The 22,794-nt window shown below is 40.1% G+C and overlaps 3 protein-coding genes across 4 annotated transcripts; 2 read left to right on the top strand and 1 right to left on the bottom strand.

The window, feature by feature from the left end:
• Positions 1-5,580: 5,580 nt before the first annotated feature.
• On the bottom strand, positions 5,581-11,122 carry LOC26514493. Its single transcript, XM_014906848.3, has 2 exons — positions 11,016-11,122; positions 5,581-10,960 (listed from the first exon to the last, which is right to left on the bottom strand). The coding sequence occupies exon 2, from the start codon at positions 10,926-10,928 to the stop codon at positions 5,661-5,663; it is 5,268 nt and encodes a 1,755-aa protein (XP_014762334.1). The 5' UTR covers positions 10,929-10,960; positions 11,016-11,122; the 3' UTR covers positions 5,581-5,660.
• Positions 11,123-17,611: 6,489 nt separating this feature from the next.
• Positions 17,612-18,327, top strand: LOC26513728. 2 transcript variants are annotated; one of them, XM_014906776.3, is made up of 2 exons: positions 17,612-18,151; positions 18,186-18,327. In XM_014906776.3, exons 1-2 carry the CDS (start codon positions 17,956-17,958, stop codon positions 18,212-18,214), a joined length of 225 nt encoding a protein of 74 aa, XP_014762262.1. In that variant the 5' UTR covers positions 17,612-17,955; the 3' UTR covers positions 18,215-18,327. The 2 variants fall into 2 exon arrangements, with proteins under 2 accessions (XP_014762262.1, XP_014762261.1); XM_014906775.3 differs by having other exon boundaries at positions 17,815-18,327.
• A 1,243-nt stretch (positions 18,328-19,570) lies between these two features.
• On the top strand, positions 19,571-22,783 carry LOC6497788 (retinaldehyde-binding protein 1). Its single transcript, XM_001961418.4, has 4 exons — positions 19,571-21,766; positions 21,828-22,203; positions 22,261-22,435; positions 22,494-22,783. The coding sequence occupies exons 1-4, from the start codon at positions 21,688-21,690 to the stop codon at positions 22,668-22,670; spliced, it is 807 nt and encodes a 268-aa protein (XP_001961454.1). The 5' UTR covers positions 19,571-21,687; the 3' UTR covers positions 22,671-22,783.
• The last annotated feature ends 11 nt before the right edge of the window (positions 22,784-22,794 follow it).

The raw sequence follows: 22,794 nt of genomic DNA, 5'->3' as shown, positions 1-22,794 counted from the left end.
ATAGCTCTACTATTTTAAACTGTGGAATTGGCAGGCGTAACATTAGAAGCTACCAAAGATACTCAATCTCATATTGATCAAGGCCGCAGTATCAGTCGAAGTTGAACAAACAAGTTAAAAAATCTGAATTCGTTCCAAACACAAATGGCAGGCAACCTTTGTCGAGGCTTTGTCAATATTAAACGAGGCCGGACACCCCACTTCTCGTCAAAACGTGGAATCCAATATAGTAGAAAGCTAATAAAATTTAATAAACACCCAGACGTCAGGAAATTAAAAATGGAATCGGAGCAAATAAATTGCACAACAGGCAATATGAAAGGCAACGATGGATGCGAATAAACAACTTTTATGCTTTGAAAGTCCAACACACGACGGCGTATATATTTTACAATAAATGCCTCTCTTGTTCTCAGTCATGTTCGTTTTTGGCAATCAATATTTAATGTTTGTCCATTTTTGGGTCATATTTGTATTGATTCACTTTGGATGATGGCCCTTTTAAAGTTTTTAAATCTTTACATTATTGGATTTCTTTTGGCAGAACGGCCGAGCAGCAGAAGGCCTTGACGCCCCAAGAAAGAATCCAAATTAACGTAATGTAATTTGACACTTTCGCATGTCAGACTCAAATGAATCTTTTTCATCGCCTAATGAATCGCCTGACAAACATTTTAGTCCTTTTATCAATGAAGGAATTTTCTCAAATGAGAAACAATGTTCCCCTTTCTCGGGAACAAGTGTCGGGAATGCCGTTGAGTGCGTGAAATGTAATATTATGCGTCAAAATGTAAGTCTGACATTTATTAGACAATAGGGGACTAGAGGAAGAATCGGTTGACAAAATGCAATTCGGTTTTTTCCGAATTGGCATTGCAAATAGTTTCTACTTATTTCATTAAGATCTAGGACACCTGAAACAGCTCTGCCATCGATACACCCTCTTGCCAAATAAAACTGCCAGTCATATGTGCATTTAAAGCTCGTGCCCCAACTCACCTGCATGCTTTTTATTCTTGTAACGATTGCGTAAAATAGATTAAGGAGCTGTCCTCGCCGGCATTTCCAAGTCCGCTAGCCAAGCGCTCGGCAAATACAAGAAAATCCAACTATAAACCAAGATACAGGGAAACACAGACGACGAAAGCAAACATTACAATTACACTTTTGCGGACAGTTTTCCTCTGGCAATTGCGAAATTTATTACGTATACGCAACGTATACGCAGCCACCAACTCGAAGCTAGCTCCATCCACTCCTTTATTTGGCGGGAACGGAGTAAAATTCCTGAAGAAAGAAGTCACCGTGGGAGGACTAAACACTACCCAGACAATTTCCCTCGCTGACAGGTGGAGAAAATATGTTGGGTAAAAAAACTGAAAAGTTTTCGGGGGATTTGTTAAGTTTATTTCAACATTTTGATTGCATTTGAAGTTTATGCTGATTGTCCACCCTCCAGTAGGTAAATACTCTAAGCTCAGGTTGCTCTTGAATGATATAAATACTCGTACATTCTTGACTTTCAAGACTCGTGAACTCATTAGGAAAATAAGCGCTAACCGTCCCCTTCTAGAGACCGGCATCCTTGGACTAAAGTGATTTAAGAGCAGTGCCATTTTCAATTGTTATTTATGTCGATATGACCGCAAAATATTTTGCACCTTATGTTTTCAATGAACTGGTAAGTGAGGAGGGCTAAAGTTGATTACAGAAAGTTAATTCAGAAACTTCAAGGCTGTTTTAAATATTTTCTTACAATAAAATTTAGAAAGAAGAGAAAAAAGAAACAAAATAAGTTAACTAATTTTAGTCAGACGTAAAGGCCCAAGATAATTTGAATTTCCGTTCAAATAAATGGCCCCATCGCCTTTGCCAACAGATTTCCGTTAGCTCAGCTTAACCAAAGGACCTCCCCGTGGTGTGCTTCCATATACCAGGCTCATTATAGTTAACCGCACATTAATGAAATCTCCGAAGAGCGATGTGTGCCTGTGCGAGTGTCTATAGCCCGATGTGCATGTGGAAGCAGCTGAAATTTATATGCCACAAGATGTGTGCATCCTGGAGGAGAGAAGATAATCTGGAGCGGTGGGAGGCAATACGAAGACGATGCCAATGACTTGTCCTCTCGACTGGAGAAGGCTTCGCCTCCTTTGCCTGCCACCCCAGCGCCACCCGTGGTGGCTTCTGACGCTGATTGATTTGAATAAACGCGCGCATATTTATCAAATTAGCCACAAACACCACAGGCCAAGTCGGGGATGGGAAAACTACACATTGTTAGAGCCGAGTTCGTTCGCTCCCGCCCAAAGTGTCATCAACTAATCAAGCATGGGCGTGGATGGGTGGCCCACAGGGGTGTGCATGGACAGACGAAATGAAGATGAATCTTTTGTGGTCAGTGGAGGCATAAATTCCATGAAGCCGACTCGTGGAGTGGGGGCAGCGGCCGAAGGCAGCGGCTCAAGCGGTGAAAAGTACAAACATCATAATAAATAGGCATATCAAATTGATAAAATGTTCAGCATTCTTGCCTGGATTTTGATTTAAATGCCCTCCCATAAATCAATAAATAAATGAATAAATATTACATCCTTTGTTCTCGGCCCGTCGTCAGCGCCTGCCGCAATAAATAATATCAACCGAAGGAAACTCTTTTAGCAATTCCGCGCTGTCCATTAGCGGATGGCGTAAATAAACAACCAGAACCACTGGACCACATTGTCCGACGGCTAAGGCCATTAGCCAGTCCTATTTAGTCGGGGCAGTAACAATAGTAATAATCATAAAATGGGTTAAATCTCGCTTTCACTCGTACGCCGTTGTCTGGCTGAATTTTAATATTTACTTAGCGCCTTTTTAATGCATTTTCTAAGATTTTCTTTTGTGCCGACCGAGGCTGGTGTGGGTTTAATAAAAAACTCGGATGAGTACGGCCAAAAAGGCGGAAAATGAAACGGAGCACAAGGGTTAAGACTGAGGGCCATGGGGAGAGTTACCAAGTCGCCCATAATTTTGAATAATTTTGTTATTTATTTGTTTTTGTTGGTTTTTTTTCGTTGCGGCCAAGGAGCTACGGCCACAAAAGAAGAACCAACAATAAAAGAGACCCATGGGACAGAAGTAGGGGAGTTCTTTGATGGGCATTGCATTATATTTTCATTAAAAGCCATAATATTTAATGGGTTTTAGGGGCATCATGCCGTTAAAGCATTTTTCGCCTAATTAAACGGGTAAGTTAATGTCCAACAACAAATTTGATGAAAAAGTTTCTTCAACCTCCATATGCTTGGGAAGGCGATCGAAAACACTTGCAAAACAAGACATTATTCCAACAAGCTTGATAAACACTAAAGAAAACCCAAATAAAATAAAATGCAGAGCTGTGACAACAAAACAATAAATGAGGTCACGGCCCGATGGCGTAAAAGTAAAACATTAAGCAGGAAGGAGAACTATAGCCGAGATAAGGGGAGCCAAATACCAAAAATGCCCTCGTATTGAAATTTATGGCAAAAGTTTGGCCCACTCTTCCCGCTCATCGGCTTCTGGCATCCACATATTTCAATTAGTTTCAATTTAGCTAAAAAGCCAAGCACATTTACCCCATTTATGTTATGTCTGTATATGTTTGAAAGCAACGACATTTCAATTGTAGAATCAATTTTTGATCGCCACAAATACTGGATAAATGAGGATTATTGTATAGGCTCTGGGAAACGATAATAAAAATAATAATCGAATATTACGCATACGCCCCGTGGGCCGTGTGCGACTGCGGGATTTCGTGTGGTAACCCCTTTTGTTTATAAAGCTAGAACCAAAAATATTTATACTATGCACGTAAATTTGTATGGGCATGGGTGTGGCTGTGTGTGTACGCCCCATGAAACATCCTTTGGCCATTGAACGACGGTCAGCTGCAATGACCATTGAAACGGAAATGAGAACTCAACGCAGCGGAAATTTAATAACGACCAACAATTTAGCTGGTGGGAGGAGTCAGCCAAAGTGCCAGCAGATCGTCCTCGGCCAGGACGAGAAGGACATATTTATGCGGCTATTTGAGTGACCACACAACTGTGCAGCGGTCATCCCATCTCCGGCCCCCCTTCCCCGTCCTCTCCCCACCGCCCCACCAGCAGTTCAAGCCATCTGCGACCACGCCCTCCAATTGTTGTTCATTGACAAATGACCATTTCATATGTGAAATGGCAATTCAATTGATTTCTCTGCGCCAAACCGTTGGCAATCGAAATGAAAATAGTTCAAATATGTTCCAGCCATTTCGGTCGCCGTTGACTTCCCTCCCCTTGGCGGTGTAATGAGAAGTATTTCATAAAGCCCTAGCCCCGGCCACATAAATTGTACTGTGTTTGGGCGAGAAAAACTGACAGCAAATTGTCAATATCGTTGGGTGGAGAAATACGAGCCGAAACGGCCACTTTGTATTGGAATTTATTGCCTAGCACAGTTCAAGTATGTCAGCGGACATAATAATAAATTTTATAGTTTAATTTGACACGGCAAACAATTATATTGCTGTGCAAAAATTATTGTTCTCATTGAAATGTTGGTCTCCCAAAGAAGGCAAATACCTCAACAGTCCCAGGAACTCAAAATCTGTAAAAAATTATAAGGGATTTCTTTATCCAACACCCCAAAGAGGAAAAATGTTCACATATCGAGAAAAACGCATCGCTGAGAGTAAAATTTCCTTTGAAATTAATTTGGCCTATCAGCAGCCGAGCAAGTCAGCCCGTTAACTTATTCTCAAAGGAGTCAGCACGTCAGGACCTTGTCAACCTTCCCCGGAGTGACACTCCTCCGTGTCGTTCCAATCAAGTTTATTAAATGCCTGCTGCCTGGGCTCAATTATCTTCTTGACATTCTTTTTTGAAGCCGGTCTGGCTTTATAATTCATCCAGCTCAGTCGCTGATATGTGAAAGACTTTCCGAGATGACTGCCAGCTGTGTTTGTCAGATAACAAAGAGCCCAAGACTGGGCCATCCTTGGCCCATTGTTCACTTTTTTGGCTGAGATTCCAACTGAAAGATATCGCAGTGCGAGTTTCCAAAGAACGAACGAAGTTATGCAGATGAGAGCTGTTGTGAAAGTGTTAGCATAAGTTGTTCATAAAAATATGAAAAGTGAAAATCAAAATTTCATTTAATTTGCGCCAAGCAATTAGAAACGGCAGCGCCATAGAGAGGGATGTCTATCCGCAGCGTAAGCCGAAGAGTAAATCTCCCATTATTTTCTTTAATTTAAAACAGCTTACTGGCGTCGACCGGATTGTCCCTCCCATTCGGCTCCTATTCACACGGGACCACAAAATAAAGAACATTTGCATAACAAAAGGCAGCTCCATAGCTGCACAAAGAAAACATTGCCAAGTCGATTCTTAATTTTCAATTAAAATCCAATTTATATATGGACAAAGAGTCAGAAAAGAGCTTAGAAACCATCTTTCCCAAGTTAAATGAATTATCACTTTAGCTTGAGACAGTGGATGTGGAAAAAAACATCTTTTCGTTTGACTTTCGTAACAAAAAATAATATTTCACAAAACAAACATATTCAACTGTATGTAAATTACTGTATTTATACATACTTGTTAGTACAAAAATATATAAAATGCATCTAATAATCAGAATTCTTACTGCAAAGGGTGGCCATCGGATTTTACCATCCTGGCCTTCCTTTTAAATCCAAAACGTTGTATCAACCACAACCTTTGATCTCTTCCCTCATAGTAGCCGATAAAGTCCAATTTTTGAGCCAGCAACCTGAAGGACTGCCGATTTCCTAAATGCAAACTGAACAGAAAATCAATCATTGCCAGATGAAAACGTTCTTCCAGCTCCTTGAGAGCCTCGCAAGTATTTTGACAGGACCATCGAAACTCTTGCATTAGATTTGTATGGGACTTGCTTGATTTAGATTTTCTTCTTCCGCAATCTTCTATCACAGAGTCTAGGAGAATTTGGGTTAGCCTGAAAAACTTTTGTTGCTGGCTCTCCAAATCGAGAATGAAGCTAAAGATCCTCTCCAAATAATGAATCGCCTTATGGGAGCTTTGAGTTTGGAACCATCCAACCTTAATATCCTGCAGATAGGTTCGATTTGCTTTCCGAAGATCATCGAGAGTCTGGGCTCCCTTACAGCCTTGAACAAGCTTGACATAGGCCTGCTCCAGTACTTCGTGTAGGAAATAGCTTCTTAATACTTTCATCACCTCGTATATGGACTTTATTAACTTGCCCAAGCACTCATCGGCTTCTGCCAGACCATCAAAGCTCTGAAGTTCCAATCTTTTGCTGAAATGATATTGCTGGCGCGCAATCCTTTCGCGGAGGACGTAGTTGGTGTAGTGGAATTTCCATAGTCCCATAAAGATCACTTCGTACTCTTGGGCTTGCTCCCCCAGAAGAGCTGCCCAGTAATCTGGAAATTGCCAACGAAGAAGGAATCGTGACCAGCATTTGGAACCTTCAGATGTCGCCTCGCCCACATAGAGATCGGGCAAAGGCTTGCTAAACATTTGCTCCATCATCTGGTTTAACAGATTAGTATTATAAAAACTGGATGGCTCTTCGAGGACAGGCTCAAGAATGTCCGTAAGTTCTCTACAAAAGCGGCGATCCGCAAGCATTACGTAGTGGTGAATATTTTGAAATAAGTTCTCGGGCTCGGATTTCATCTGACGCAGATATCGAAGCACACGGCCCGACACTTCATGGTGAAGCTTGCTAACTAGTTTATACAGAGGTTCCTGATCCCTGTCCTCGTAGAACTGGTTAAACACTTCACGCAATTTGTAATAGAGATCTTTGAGACTGATGGAGATTTCTGCCTGAAGACCCAGATACTTTTGAGAGTAGACCTGAGTCTTACCAATGCTCATTATCATTTCGGAAAGCTTTGAATCGAAAACACTCGAAAAGGTGTCAGTCAGTGTATAGCGATTTTGCCAAAAATCATAAGTTGTGGATGCTATGTATCGGTCGATGAGAAATTCATCCCGATCCAAAGGAGTTAGATTACCAGAAATAAGCCAGCGACAAAATCTGGCCACTAGAGGCTTGCTAGCTGAGTTGAGCCAATTTTGTATTAATAATCTTTGCGCTCCGACTCTTAAATCCAGCTCGTTAATCAAACAGACAAGGATAGACTTTCTATTATTAACCTTTTGTAGGACATCAAGAAGCCATTGAAAACGCAACTGATAGACCCGGGTTTCCCTGTATAATTGGAGTAAGCTGCATGGCTGATTTTTACGCAGGTGGTATAAGTCATAGAAGCTTAGAAGTTCCTTCTGAAGGCATTTTCTAATGGCATTAGCAGTCTCTCCCCGCCGGCTTAGTCCTTCGAGCTGATCCTGAAGCGATCGGTATAGATGTCCCAAGTGACCGAATGCCACCATTAAATACGACTCACCTATGCTTTCCTGATGGTGCGGCAGACGCATATGCAGCCTGCCATCGGTGGCTTTTAGATGAGACGATTCGTAGCCCAACATTCCATAAAGAGCTGCCTCGAATTTCGTCTTGCCAAATGATTCCTGGCCGGTATCCCTCAGTTGCCACCTCACAGACTCGTAGGAGATTCTCTCCTGCCGGGTTAGCAGGTGCTTCAATTGGTACTTCCCCACCGCAGCCACCAAATCGGAGTGGCTCAGTTCATTGGGTAACTGCGTTTTGATCCGACAAAGCAATTTTCCTAGTCTTGCTTGGATTGTTGTCACGTTAATTTCTGCGGCTAGACTACAATTTTCCATGTTCATTATCTCAAAGAACTGCTCCAATTGTTCGAAAAAACTCAAGCCATTTCCATCTTGCGCAGACCTCTCGCAGATGGATTTCGATTTCAAGAGTGGAACGATCACCCGAGGAGCTGCAATTATATGGCTCTGGTGCTGCCATTTTGGAAAAGTGTCCGATTTTCTATCTGACTTAGACTTTAAGTCCTGGGAATTTCTATCTGACTTAGACTTTAAACCCTGGGAATCTAGAACGGTTTCGTTCTTAAGAGTTTCAGAAAAGGAACCTGTTGCTGTGACAATAAAATCATTTACTATCGAAGTAGTTAGTTTGCTAATTTGTTTGCAGTCTTCCATCTGATCACCACCATCGGACTTTACACAGATCTCCTTTAAGCTATCCATTGTTGTTTTGAGTAATGGAATCTCCTCTGAAACAGGTTCTTCACATTTTTCAACCCATGATTGATTTGGAGAGATTTTCGGACTTAACTCTGTGAATACTTCAGAAATTTCACTAGATGACGTTAATGCTGACAAAGATTTATCCATTGTCTTCAAAATATTAATCTTGATGTCACTGGCTGTCTGCTTAATATTCTTTAGAATTTCACGAGGTGATTGCTTATCAAAGTTTTCAATTACAGGCCTTTCCAAAGTAACCGTTTCAATAGTATTTTCATGTGTTTCTTTACTGGCGGTTGATGGCGTTGCGTTTTTATATATTTCCCTCACTGGCACAGTATCTTTGGGAAATACCACGAAACAAGTCTGTCGCTGCAAGGCGTTCTTCCTTTTAACCGCTTCCTGAGAGCCACATTCTTCTTCACTATATATTTCGGGTAACAAACTCTTCTTTTGAAGTTCCGTCAAAGATTTGTCCACTTGTTTCAAAACATTTAATCTAGTCTCACTCAAAGTTTGGCTAATTTTGCTTAAGATTGGGGAGAGCGGTTCCTCATCGTCCTCCAATGACTTTTTACTGTCCCTTATAGCCCTCTTGTTCTTTTCACCAATGGATGGCGATCTTGATGAAAATTTCTCATCTATTTCTAAATGAGGAATTTCTTCATTCAAATATTCCTCGCAGCCGATTACAGGAGGCTCTATACTTTCTAAAGAAGTATGTGAGTAATTTTTATTCACTTTTGAATCAGAACTTTCAGAACCATCTTCCATGGTTACGATTCTATTGTTGAAATTGGAAAACAAATTCTGGATTCTTTTGAGATTCCCAAAAAGTGCTATGGTATGAACTTTAATTCCATTTCTGGGGGTTGCCTGTTTTTCTTCGTTGCTACTAGAAGGTTCGAACGAATCTGATCGAAATGATAATAACGAGCTAGAATTGTCCCTTGATACTTTGGAAGAAAAATCGAGTTTGAATGAATCTATGGCCCCTTCAGGTTTTTCCTCAATGATAGTTTCAAGATTGGTACTCAAATATTTTCCCGTTTTGTTTTGGAAACAAATTGTAGCTTGACGATTGCTGACATTATTTAATTCTACTTGCGATACATTTTCTGCTACATTTACAGGGAAATCTTTATGTGCCCTGATATTTGGTATTTGATCCTCACCTGATATTGTTAAGGACATTGGAATTATTTTTCTATTGGCAGGCACCTGTGGTATGTCATGAATAGTAATCTTAGGACAAGCACTCAACCATTTGACTTTGATTTTTGGATAAGCAATGGAAGCTTTAATATCGCTAAGAGTTTCATTTATCTTTTTTAATGATGCTACTTGTGATATACTTTCTTCGGACACCATCTTTATCATCTCTAATCCAGATTGTTTAGAGGAGTCAATTTTATAAGCACCCTTTGCCTCTTCCATTATATTTAAGGATTCTTTTACTTGGCTTTCTTGGGGTCGAGGTGGCCGTAGCATTTTTAAATCTTCCTCTGAGCTGCTGTCCAACTCACGTAATACCTTAGACCATAAAGTGCCCTCTCGTTTTGAGTTACGTTCAATAATGTTTGAAGATCCGTCTGAATCATCTTCTTGGCTGAAATCGATCAAAGGAGGCACATCATCTTCCGAGCTCGTGGCCAATGTTCCTAATAACTGGGCTTTTCCTAGAACCATTAGCGAATCATGAGATTCCTCTGAAATTTCTATGCCCAAATTTTCATTTTTACTGAAAATGTGATTTACTATAACATCCATATCGAAACCTTTCGAAGAACAGTCCTCAAATACGCTTTCAACATCCAAATCAGCAATAACCTCCTTAGAATCACAAATAAAATTGTTTTCGAGAAAGTCCTCGAAAATATCTTCAGGCGTGGTGGCTTCATTATCGGAACTGTTTGGCGACGATATGGATGAGGACAAATCCTTTAGGCTTATTTCAGAATGTAAATTACTCTTCTTGGCTACAATCAAATCATCCGAAAAACTGTTTACCAATTTCAAATTTATATCTTCATGCCGCAACTCAGCGGCAATAGTTAGCCTTTGATTATGGATCACGGCAATGCCCTTTTCAAAACTTATGCCTCGTAAGGGAAGCGAGAGGCCATTTTTAACGCCGTGTAGATTTCGGATACTCTCCATTTTAGAGTCTAGCATTAGGTTCTTGGACGCCAAATACATATCTATGAGAGAATCGGTGCCACGCACTCCTGAATCTGGATCATCGAGGCTTCTTTCCTGCAGACGCTGCATCAGATTTTGGACCTGAACAAGCAAGCGATTAATGAGCTCGATTCGGTCTTCTTCGCAGTTCTTTGGACGGTCAATATCAATAAGCTCATAGCAGAGCTGCATGTACTGCAATCTCTGGTTCTCCTCCGGCTCTATGTCCACCAGTTCCTTGTAGAGATGCATAAACAGGTTGCCCCGGGCCTCGTGCACCATCCTTGTCTCCTTGTCCGGGTCCATCTGATGATGTTCGAACTCCTTGCGAAAATTGTTCAACAAGACCAGCTCGTAGGAGCCACAGGGTTGGGTTCGGTTTTCGGCCAAGAATTTCATCGTATTTGGCACATTGTGACTGAAGTTTCCGAGACTGGCGCTCAGTTCACAGATCCCCATGAAGACATCGTACCCATTCTGTTCGATGTCTTTTGGAGGCGATTGGGGCAGCTTGATGCCGGCAAGGCAATCAATGGCGTCTTGGAACAGTGCGATTTTGGATGAGGGTTTGTAGTCCATTTCTTCTTGGTTGATTTCTGATTTCCGTTAAACTACGAAAGGGTGAGTTAACTGTAGAGTTCGATCATTCACATTGAGACCACTTACCATTAAAACTAAATCACATTTTTACACATTTTTAGTTTAACAATATTTCCGATAACATTTTGAATTCTGTTGAACACTTGTCTAACTACTAATTCAGTGCTATAATCTAACGATTTGGATTTCATTTTTATCCTGCTCACTACCATTTCCTTTCCATTTCACGTTCGCACGGCACCATTCACAATAATTAACCCATAAATCTGTCACGATATTGTCGACAAGTGCAAAAACTAAACCAAGCCATTCTGCAAAAATTGCGATGCCTTTGCACCTTTTTCTGGAGCCATGGAAGCCGCAACCTTTTCCAACTCCCGGCCAACTTTTCATTCATTACATGGCTCTCAACGCGGCGCGGATCTCGAGTGGTGCGGCGTGGTGCTGGTGCTGGTGCTGGCTCGGCAAATGTACGACACTACTTTTAACCCCAGACCGTAAAAAGTTCTGGCGCGGGAACAGGAAACTATGCAGAGATAAGTGAAAAAGATTATATATGCATTGTACTAAAATTTACCGCCGACATGAGTGAAGTGGTGGGGGAGAGCCGAACAACCGAATTTCTTCCACAAAATAGCACAAAATTTACGTGCAGGCAAGTCAAACGTAACGGAACCGGAAACGGAAACAGCCATTTAAAAGGCAGTCACCAGACAGAGATAGAGATAGATTCTTCCAAAAGGAACCTACTCCTCTTTTGGCAACAGGCATGTCTCTTGAAGAGCCTGTCTGCTACGTTGTCGAAAGGCAACAGGCTCTCGGGTCAAGCGAAGAACATTTATTTTGCATATTCGTGTGAGAAAAATTGGTGGCTGCAGTCTGACAGCCACTGACTTTATAAAGTGATTTTTCCAAGTAATATTAATAAAGAGAGACGTGAAAAAGAGATAAGTAGCTAATATTCACTTGAAAGATAAAAAGTGTAACTTTCTGGTTAAAAATAGAGAAAGTTAGCCTGGAAGTGACTTTTTTAATCCAACACAAATACTAACCCGAATCCTTCACCAAACATTTTCTACTCCATTTAACCGTTTGCGAACTTTTTGTCGAAGCAGTATTAACTTCATTTTCCCCCAACAAATTCAAAGGATAGCGCACAATGGAGACGGATTTTCGAAAGGACCCAACTATCCCGATGGGGAGCCATAACTATGGAGTCACTTATGTTGTAGTTACCGATTCATGTGCATGTTGAACAAACGACTTCACTGAACAATGCAAATAATTGTCAAACTTAGCTGGCCAACAAAGGAAGTCGCCTAAAGACGATGCTGCAAAAAACTAAAGGCAACCCCTTGCCATGAAAGCAAGCATATGATTTTTATAGCGCTGCCGGCAGGCATTGTGCAAAATCAACAGAGAATACACAGAAAGAAATGCTCGCGGCATATCATGGCCATCAATAGCACGGGCTGAAACGTCTGCGGGAACAGTATTTTTCTCCGTGTTTAATTCCTGCAGAAGAATGGAGCTTCGCTGATTGTCTCCGGAGCCCGGACCTTTTGGAAGGCATTCGAACGTGCTAAGCGGCTCTTTAATCGCGCACAAATACGAATAGCAAAAGTGCAGGACAAATCGACAAGTGCCACAAGGCGAATCCCGGCAGGATTCTGCGAGACAGAAGGAAAAAAAGGTGCACATCGATGTCACTTCGTCCCCTGTCATTGGCTTTTCACATTTCAATGAGTCCCGGAGACTTGGAGTAGGAGTCACTACCTCCTCTTTTTTTTCGCCAAACAATGGAAGTCAATAAATTTGATTTGACATTTCCTTAAGAGACGCCCCACCGTTTTTTTTTGCGCTGATTTTGCACATTTCCCCTCGATTTTTTGTCGCCGGGCTGCAATTGTAATTTTATTATTATGCCTGACACAATGTCACACATTCTGCTTTTTAATGATCTGGGCGTTCTTTGAGCCATGTTTTTATCAATTGGAATATCCGGATTTCGGGTGAGTGTGAAACTCGACAGAGGGCATTGCCTCGCCTCCGGGAATTCGTTCATATTTAAAGAGGACACATTTGATTTCCATTAAAAGCTTTAACATTATAAGAGGCTTTTCATAAGTTTTCAGTAAGTTATGGCCAGGTATAGTCCGTATTATTACAGAAAGCAAGTCGGCATCCTTTTGCTTGTACACCTAATTAAAGGAGGAGCCCAGCTAGCAGCACAAAGCTCTCGAACCCCTTCTGCTATTTCAACTAATATCGAACTAGTAACCACATAAAATTAATCATTGATTCCTGGCCTCGGCCCGTGTGTACTGGAAATTTATGCATTGCAGCAAGTTTGCTGTAATTGAGCCTGGAAACTGCAATTGCTGCATAACGCAAGCAGAAAATTAATTTACAGCTATAGGCCATACTAACTTTTGATTACCAAACATCTCCAAGTCGGAGATCCGAGTCGGCTAATTAGGCGAAGCGGGGTCGGAGGTCAGAGCAGGGATAAGTGTATTTACTTGGTGTATTTACTGAGCCCATGTGGAGGACGCTTAAAGAATCAAAACACCGGCTTAGAGCCCTAATTCTAATTAAAACCATGCAAAGGACCAGGCACTTGCGGCAATTAGAGAACTAGAGAGACAAAGCGACTAAGAGGGCCGACAATTACGTGCCACATTTCAAGCGTAATTTTATTGCAACACAGACATTGAGAGCCAACTCATATCAGATGTTTATGGCAAAAGCTTCAGCTTAAGTGGAACGCCTTCTCATCCTGCTCATAATCCTTTTCGGGAGCGCTATTGCATTTAGACATTTGCTCAGCACATACAAAATTTAAAACGCTCTCTGGCTGTGGCTTGTAATTACATTGTAATTGCATTGGGCTGTCAGGCAGCGTTTCCTCCTTGCCAGTTTACAGGTTGCATCGAAATTTAATGCTTATTACATTTCGGCATTTAATATGAAAGGCAAACTTGTGTGAGGACGAATACGGCTTGGCGTTCTGTTTAATTAGGTTTCAAAATATTCTCAGCAGAAGTTAGCTCAAAGCCTACAATTCAAATTTGCTAATTTCTTGCGCAAAATTTAGAAGATCCACACCCGATATAGCTATCAAACATTATAACACAAATTAAACTTTAACTTTGGCCAAAACCTTAAATTTTCCATATTCCTCCGAAGTTTAGAGGCATTCGAATTATTGTAACACCAGCCTTGGGGGTTAGGCTTATTACGAAGGCTTAGGACAATGTCCTTTTACGATATTATGCATTAGGCCGTCGGCAAATTACATACAATTAAATTGCAATTTATTCAAATACCGAACAATTCCCATACGAAGTTCTCACCCCATAGCAAGTGTTAGTTCTGGAGTTTGTTTTGTTCTGTGGCCAACTGAGTTATTGTGATTTTACTTGGCTAAATAAGAGAATGTGAAAATTGTTTGCTCATTTGTGGTTAATTGAATACCCAAATACATGTCGAGAACAGTTTGAGATATGAAATCTAATATCCATTTAATTGGCATATAAATAGAGTGATTTAAAGTTCGACAGCGCATCACTTTATATTGTATTGTTACCTTAAATTAAAATTCCTCCAGCGCTAGCAACTCTTTCATTTCGTTGGCCCCACAGAAAAATTAAAAAATTGTGCAACAATTGAAAGCCCTCAAAAAGCAGGGAATAGAAAAGCTGGAAAAGTAAAGAAATTGTCAAGAGAATGCAACGATGTTCATGGCACTTACAGAATGTTGGACTAAAAAGCAGCCAAGACAACGACCAAAGTGCGCCAAGAAATTAGAAAAAAAAATGGCTCAGGAAAGTATGTATTTAGTTTATTTAACGAATAACATATACCCTACCCCATATTTTGATTTAATTGTTACACTTTAGGCCTTTCAATTCAATTAAAAGCAAAAATGAGAAGATTTTACCCTAATTTTATGAATTAATATCAAGGACTGGGTCAAAATTATAATACTCTCTCAACCAGAGTACACAAAATGGAAAAAATTGGAAAGGAAAGCCAGGCGAGCAAATGCCAAGGAACACAATGAGATGAGCAAGCTGTCCTGAATGGATAGAAGGACCAAGGACTTAGATAGTGGGTAAGGGAGAGGGCCAGGATCGGTGTCGGTGGCACGTGCAACACTTGCCACAGTAATTGATAGCACGCTAGAGTGATTCGTAGTGCAATTCGAGGCAGCAGCGTTTGCCATTTTGCACCGCTGCACGACAAATATATTTCTTATTTTTTCACCTTACTTATTTTTGTTTGTTTGCAATTATAAGTTAAAGAATTCTGCCAGGTATTGAAAGTATCTGATGGTTGTTTAAAGAGTTGAGTCCTAAGTCTGAATTTTAACGTGCATAAATACTACTATAATATCTTGGATGTAGCTCTAGGAGTTGATGAAAATGATGACGGGCGACGCTGATTGCGATCAACTCCATTGTTGTGAGCACAATCATATCCGCATGAATAATTCCCTCCGCCCTCAAAGCCTCTATGAGTTACACACATAGCTTCTTACTTTTGGCATACTTTTCCCTTCATTTTTTATGACTCTGTGTGTAGGATACATGTAGTACGTGTGTAAGTGGGCGGGAGGCTGAAGAAAACTGGCTGTGATTTACCGCCAACATCTTGGCAATGGAAATCATGGAACTGACGATAGCTTTCTATGAAGTAGACTCGAAGAAAAAATGTTTAGTAAGCAACATTTTATGTATATGTTTTGTGGTTTTGGATAAACAATAGACTAAGAAAAACGTTGGGCAGATATAAGTCTCTTCCACATAAAACAATTTTTTTGTTTGCAAATCAGCTATAATAAAAGCCAATTTTAGGATCAAAATCTATGAATTTGCTTCTCCTACCTCATAAAATTGATTGTGATATATCATCGATCTACATTCTCAGTGTAGCTACTCAGCCATTGTCTTTGCCCTCGTCCTTCGTTCACAAATCTATTTTAATATTTTCTTATTTGCCACTGACATTTAAGGGAAAAAAAATCATATAAATTGCTGCACACTGCCTTTTTGCCATCGATGTGTTGTCGTTCCTGAGCTGGGCTTAAGTCGACTACCTTAAGGGAGCAGAACATCACTAAAAAAGGTTTTTTCCCCTCACTATTACGTACTATTTAAGTACTACGTACTTAAATTTTTTTTAGCTGTAGGAACTCACATAATCATACGAATACATAAATGTGCGCTCAGCGGAGGACAACGAAGACGATGACGTCGACCGAGAGATATGCAGAGATATAAAGCAATTTTCTACGTAAATACTTTGTAATGGATTTAGTAAGTAGTAAAGTATGGCGCGTTTGCCATCTAGAGCATGTCGGCGTATATCTGTGCTTCTTTAAGTGTGCGAGTGTCTGTGCTCAAAGCCTGGGAAGGACATTTGTGTAAGTATGTCTGTGTGAGCCATGTTTGATATTGTAAATCTCAGCATATATATTTTTGCGCATCATATAATTGATGAAAAAGTATTACAGCGATTTTCAACGGCACATTGTTGTTGCATACTTATATGCGCAGACGTATGCGTAATGCCTTCGTTTGCCTCGTATAGCCTTAGTAAATGGAGCGTGGTGAGTGAATTATATTTAATGCTTTGTGTAATTTAAATATAATAAAACGTCGTACATCTTTCCCTTTTTCTCTGACAGCCAGAAATAGGTTCAAAGCTTACAAACACACACACAGCCAGACAGAAAAATAATAATTTTCCATACTTTGGCAGACACATAACGCAGTCGTAAAATGTATTATGCTCATGCCTTTTTACACATTTGAGCCAAAAAAATATATACGAGCTCATAAGTGACGGTATATGCAAACAAACAGATACGTATTCGTGTATGATTTCTGTCTGTACCTTATTGGTAGTAACTGAACTAAAATTTCCCAAAAATACGTTCTGATTGTCAAGTTTTGGCTGTATATGTAAAAAAAGATCACTTACAAAATGGAATACGTAGCTAGAGTCTAGTAAATTCTTTTTCGAAAATAATACCTGTGTTTCAAAGTATTCATTCGTTTTCCCCTTCATTTTTTTATTCTGCTTACAATGTATTTTTTCCCAAATACAATACATTCGATACAGGACTATCCGTTTGCCAAAATTTGTTCACATACAACTTGATTAAAAAACCACAATAACCCACAAAACAAAACAACAAAATAGAAATAAAAGCCAAATCTTAAGGAAAAAAAGGTCAATGAGTATTCGATTGCGAATTGCGGGATACCAAACAGTTCCCAATATGACGCCACCGACATGTTGTGACAAGGAGGTCGGCCACAGGGTAATTTAAATGAAATGAACAACAAATGCACTCACACTCGTAAAAGGAAAACAAAGCCGGAGCCACTCCAAGCCCATCCATGCGACATGTGCCGCAAATGCTGGCCAAAAATAAATAGCTGCTGTAAATTCGAGCCATCCAGAAGCTGGGCGACCAGCGGAGTGAACGGGCGAACGAGTTGACTGGTCTCATGTCCGATGATTGGGAGCTCGAATAACCGCCAGGCTTCCTCCCACATATTGCTTTTCAAATTGGTCATCGACTATAATAAAAAAACAACCAAAAAAGAACAACGAGGTCAAGCTTTTATGGCGTTAACAAATTGCCTTTTATAACACAATTCTGAACAAGAATCAAACAATAATACTAAGCCATTTGTTTCTGAATAGCGAATAAATTGTTTACCCATATTCGCTTAGGAATTAGTTTAAAAGTATTTTAAAATAAGCGTGTGGAGTGATACGATCTCAATATTATCTCACCTATCTATGCATTTATTAGATGGTATTTCCATTTTTACTGTTTAATATGTTGATGAAATAATAGCCAATATTGTCTAACTTTTATTAACAAATTTTAAAGTTCAACCTCCGACTGCCAATCTATGCCCATAGCTAAGTTGGCCTCTGAAAACAACTTCAATAAATTTTAAAATATAACCAATTGTTTTTGATAATGAAATTGGCTAACAAAAACTTGTACAAACTATTTAAGAGTGCTGGACTTGATTTGGCCACTTTGACTTTGCGCCGTCAGATTGAAATTATTTCGGTGTATCTTACCTGGATACATCTTGTAATGGAGATCTGCAGCCTGGCCTTGTATTGCTCGGGTTCAGTTACCAAGAGTTTCCAAACGATTCATCTATTGGTTGATGGGCCATCGGAGTAATTTTCAAATCGTTTTTGGAAACAGCTTCCAGCTCAGTGTTTAATAATGGTTCTCCCCAATGTCGTGACCTGTGAATGGTTGAACTTTCAAGTAATTGGTAACCATCCTTTAGTTTATTTCGACCAATAAATTTTCCTTTAAAATTGTGTGAGTAAATACCGTTCTACTCTATCACCCAGGCATTGGTTTCAAAAATTTGAAAACATCATAAGACTGAAGAATCTAAAACCATATATTTTCATGACACTGCACATTTCATCGGACGTTGCCAATTCCATTTGCGTCAGCCCCCCGGGCTGTGTGCTCTTTCTATTATAAATAACAAATCCCTAAATACTCCACTCAAAATTCAATTAAAACTCTCGAAGCCCCAGCACCGGCAGATTTAGTAAGCTCCTCCCCAAGCCACAAATCCATCGGGGAGTTGAAATGGTTCTGCGAATATGATGTTGCCTGGGGGAGAATAACAAAAATCTCCTTTTCTGTTGCGTTCGCAGATACAACAGTTCACGAAGACAAAAAAAATTGAGTGGTTTTTGCGTTTTATAATTTTTTTCTTTAAGTTTTTTGTTGGCAAATATTTATCAACTGTTTGGGGAGACAATTTGTCCCGTGGCAATGAGTAAGCAGCACTTGAAAAATATAATCTAACAATTGTTTTTGTGCTTAACGAGACTAGATATAGGATATTGGCCGCCCAAAAGGCAGGCCTATTTTTTACACCAGACAATGCAAATTGCCAAGCTGTCCTGCTAATGAAAAGCGCAAAAGATCCCTTGGCCAAGTTTTTGAAAGCTGTGTATTTCGGGCCCGACAGTTGCACATGTCTGCAGTGGCATACAAATGTCATTAGGGGAGGCCGCAAGCAAAAGAAAGCTGATTGTTGCCATCAGATTGAGATGAAAACGTGAGCACATTAAATAAATAAACACATATGCCATCCACTTTGGAAAAAGTTTCAAAATTTCACAACATTTTCGAAAGAAGTATACCGGATATACTTGCTAAAGAATTCATGGCGGAGTTCCATTTCCGTTTCTAACCAGCTCCCATCTCTAGCGATTGGCTTCTTTGGGAGACGTTGTTTGAGCCATTGCGAACAGCTGTTTCCCCTGACGGTTTTTTGTGGGCCTGTTAAGTGTGCAGTTTTTCCCCCCCCAGGGGTCCTCCCATCGCCCTGGGTTCACTGTGTGTGCGTGTTAAATGTGTGCGATTTGTCGTGGCAGCTCTTTAATGGCCACTGCCAGAGTGCCACAATGCCAGAGGGGCAGGGTGCTGTGGTTGGGGGTTGCCCGTTATGCTTCTTATGGTTTTGCATGGCGGCACGTGTGGGGCATGCAGATGGTCAGTGGCGGGGTGTGGGTAGGGTTTTCGGGATCCGGTCTGAGTCCGAGACCGCTCATCCCGTCCTCGCCGCCGCAAAACTAAAATTGAACAAATTCCTGACAAATTGGAATTTGGTTTAGTTTTTTTTATTTTTTTCCGAGAGCTTTCGCCTTGCCCTCTGGTTTCTCGGTCATTTCTTGTGGCGGCGAAATTTGCTCACATTTTTCTTCCTTTCTTTTTTGCATCGTTTTTGTGCTCCCGTTGCTATTGTTTCTACAACATTTCCACGCAAGATTTCGTCTCAAATATGCGCTCGGCCATTATGATTATTTCTACATTGCGTTCACCTACCCCCTGACCACTCGTCCTGGGTCCTGTTGAAAAATGACACTTTACAACACTTGTAATTTGTTCCCTGGTGCCCAGAGTCCTACGGACTCCAATGCAGGACAGGGGGATTGTGCGAAATAGGATGGTTCCCTGGGAGGAAAACAAACCAATTTTGTTTTTTGCATTTTGTTTGTTACTCAACATTGGTTAAGATGGCCAAAGGACTTTAAGAAGTGTCGTAAATTATAGGGTCGGTAGTATTTTTTACATACCATTATGATTTGGGCTGGTCTATGTTTTCATTGCAATCTTATAAGGCAGATCATTAGCAGAATTCAGTTCTGTTTTCTGAGTTTCTACCAAAAATATATATTATTTATTTCTTATAACCCTTTCAAAGTACCCTCTATAAAACAGTTTTCAATCCCCACTTTATTTGGGATTTTGTAATAAACACGCACTGATTGTAAAAATGAATGCTACTTGATTACCTGGAAATGCGGCAACAATCCAGGTAACCGCAATTTAATCAGCCTGCTAACAATGGCTGCTCAGAATATGAAACCCGACCGCAAAACCAAATGTTTATTATTTAACATTCGAATTAAATGCATTATTTATAGATTTTGGATAATTACAAAAAGTCACATTTGCAATCGACTAATTTAAATTACATCGAATGCCTAAAATCAAAAAGGGAGTCCAAATGTTGCGGTTATTATATGTAAATTATTAAAATCAAGAGATTTCGGGCCGGGCGACCGAAGTGTTATTTATAGTATTTCAATAGCGGTAATCAAATATTTTTCAGGCTTGGCTCAAGTGTGTTATTTTAAAAATTAAGTATAATGCCACTTGGGTATGCCTTCAGGTGGACAAATATTTTATATCGTAATAAAATCAAGCAACTGTTTGTATAATCAAGCAATTACAAATAATATTTTGGATTTGCGCGGTTACAGAGCCATGCCAATGGAAAAAAATCTATTTTTATCTGTTAGGCATTCATAGTGCAATGTTAATTTAGACATTTTAATCACAGTCACGACCTATTCCATTCGTTTATGGCGACAGCCTTTGATGGATGCCCATCCAGCCTTCCCACTCTGAGTGCGTTCGTATTTTAGTAATTAAAAGACTGTATCGTTTTTCTTGGCCAGCTAAACTTTCCTAAGACAATCAATAAGCCCTAATGAAATGGAAAATGATGAAATTGCTAGAAACAGTGGGTCGGAGGTGGGGTCGACGATGTGACCGTTATTATGAACAGACAAGGGGCATTATTAAGTCACGTAGCATCGTGTGTAGCTGACATTTTCTTCAATTATCGTACTTATAGTTTCCTGTCGCGTTGAGTCCGACTACTTTTAGACTAGACTTTTTCTCCGCTGACTGCTCTTCTTTTTCTGTCTTTCGGGTTAAATGAATTGTGGGTGGAATACGTGGTTAGTTCTCGGTGACAGAAACTTGGGGCTCTTTCAAGTGTTACTCGGCAAAGGGCTTTTTCATTCACCACCCCTAAAAGCTTAAAAATCCCACAGCTTCAAAATATGTTTAACTCATATCCAGTAATAATTTTCATATAAAAATCAAAATACTTAGGCCTCTCTCGAGCCAAGTTCAAGTTGCCAAAATCGATCGGTTCAAAACAATTAACGACGATTAATAATTCCAACGCGTGCAATATGTATATAAACAAATCCCAAAAAACCTATTCAAAATCAGTTTGTCAGTGAGCAACGATCGCGTTTCGGGTGCGGATGGGCAACGGATCGAATTTAATAAACTGAATTTTTTGAAGAGATCGTTTATCGATTTTAAATAAAGATACAAATTAACCTTAAGCTCTGGTCCGATAAAATGTTATTCCTAACTTCCCGGCTCGACCATACAGATGAAGAGGTTTTTAAAATCAAACAATTGAGGCAACTGGTGGAAAGTAAGATCACCTTTTGGAAGCATCCCTTTTGATATCAAAACACTCACAAATTACATTCCAGAATGCGATGAGCTATGCGTAGGAACAGATGACACAATGCTAACCAAGTTCCTTCACTATACCCGGTGGGATACAATAAAGGCGTACCAGGCTATCCATGCCTACTATGAGTTCAAGAGGCGCCATCCAACTTGGCTGGCCCGTCATTCCATTGAGCACTACCGCCCCCTCTTTTATGGCACCCACTGCCGTTTTGTGATGCCCCACGTGGACCGGGATGGACGTGTTCTGGTCATCTTTAAGACTGTGGACGGGTTTCAGCGGTTCCCAGATTATCTTCAAAGTCTCGTCGAAATGGACGACCTCATCTTCGAGTCCTTGCTTCTGCTGCCACGGGTCCAGGAAAAGGGCATTACAGTCATCTGCGACCTGCAAGGGTGAGGAAATAAATAATGCTCCAAATGCTCTTTTATATAATATAATTTCTTTAACAGAACCACTCGAAATTTCCTGAGACAGTTTTCACCGGCGTTTATGAAAGTCGTAAACGAAAAGAACGGAGTCCTGCCCTTCTCTCAGCGTATTGTCCACATCATTCAAAGGGGATTTCTCATGCACGTAACATCCACACTCTTCATGCCCTTTATGAACAAGGAGTTTAAAGAACGAGTAAATATATTTGTATAATTTTTTAATATTGAACTTAATAAATTTTGAATTTTTGCAGATCTTCACACATGATGGACGCCATTTGAGCAAACTGCGGGAAATGGTTGGCTACGAGAGCCTTCCGGCGGAATATGGCGGACCCGCCTCAAATGTCCTCGACACAGACCTTATATTTAATCATTTGTTGCAAAACGCAGACTATCTGGAAAAGTTACAGAAATATGAGAAGCTATAAGGATAAAACAATATATAATCAATTAATTGTTTCTTAAAGCTTAAAAAAATTTATTAATAAGTCGTTAATTATTTTAAATACAAATGTTTAAGATTAAAAATATATAATTTAAAACACATTTGAG

Source organism: Drosophila ananassae, chromosome 3R, assembly GCF_017639315.1.
Source record: "Drosophila ananassae strain 14024-0371.13 chromosome 3R, ASM1763931v2, whole genome shotgun sequence".
In the NCBI taxonomy this organism is placed as follows: domain Eukaryota; kingdom Metazoa; phylum Arthropoda; class Insecta; order Diptera; family Drosophilidae; genus Drosophila; species Drosophila ananassae.
The sequence above is the reverse complement of the archived record's forward strand: the minus strand, read 5'-3'. Positions and strand labels throughout refer to the sequence as shown.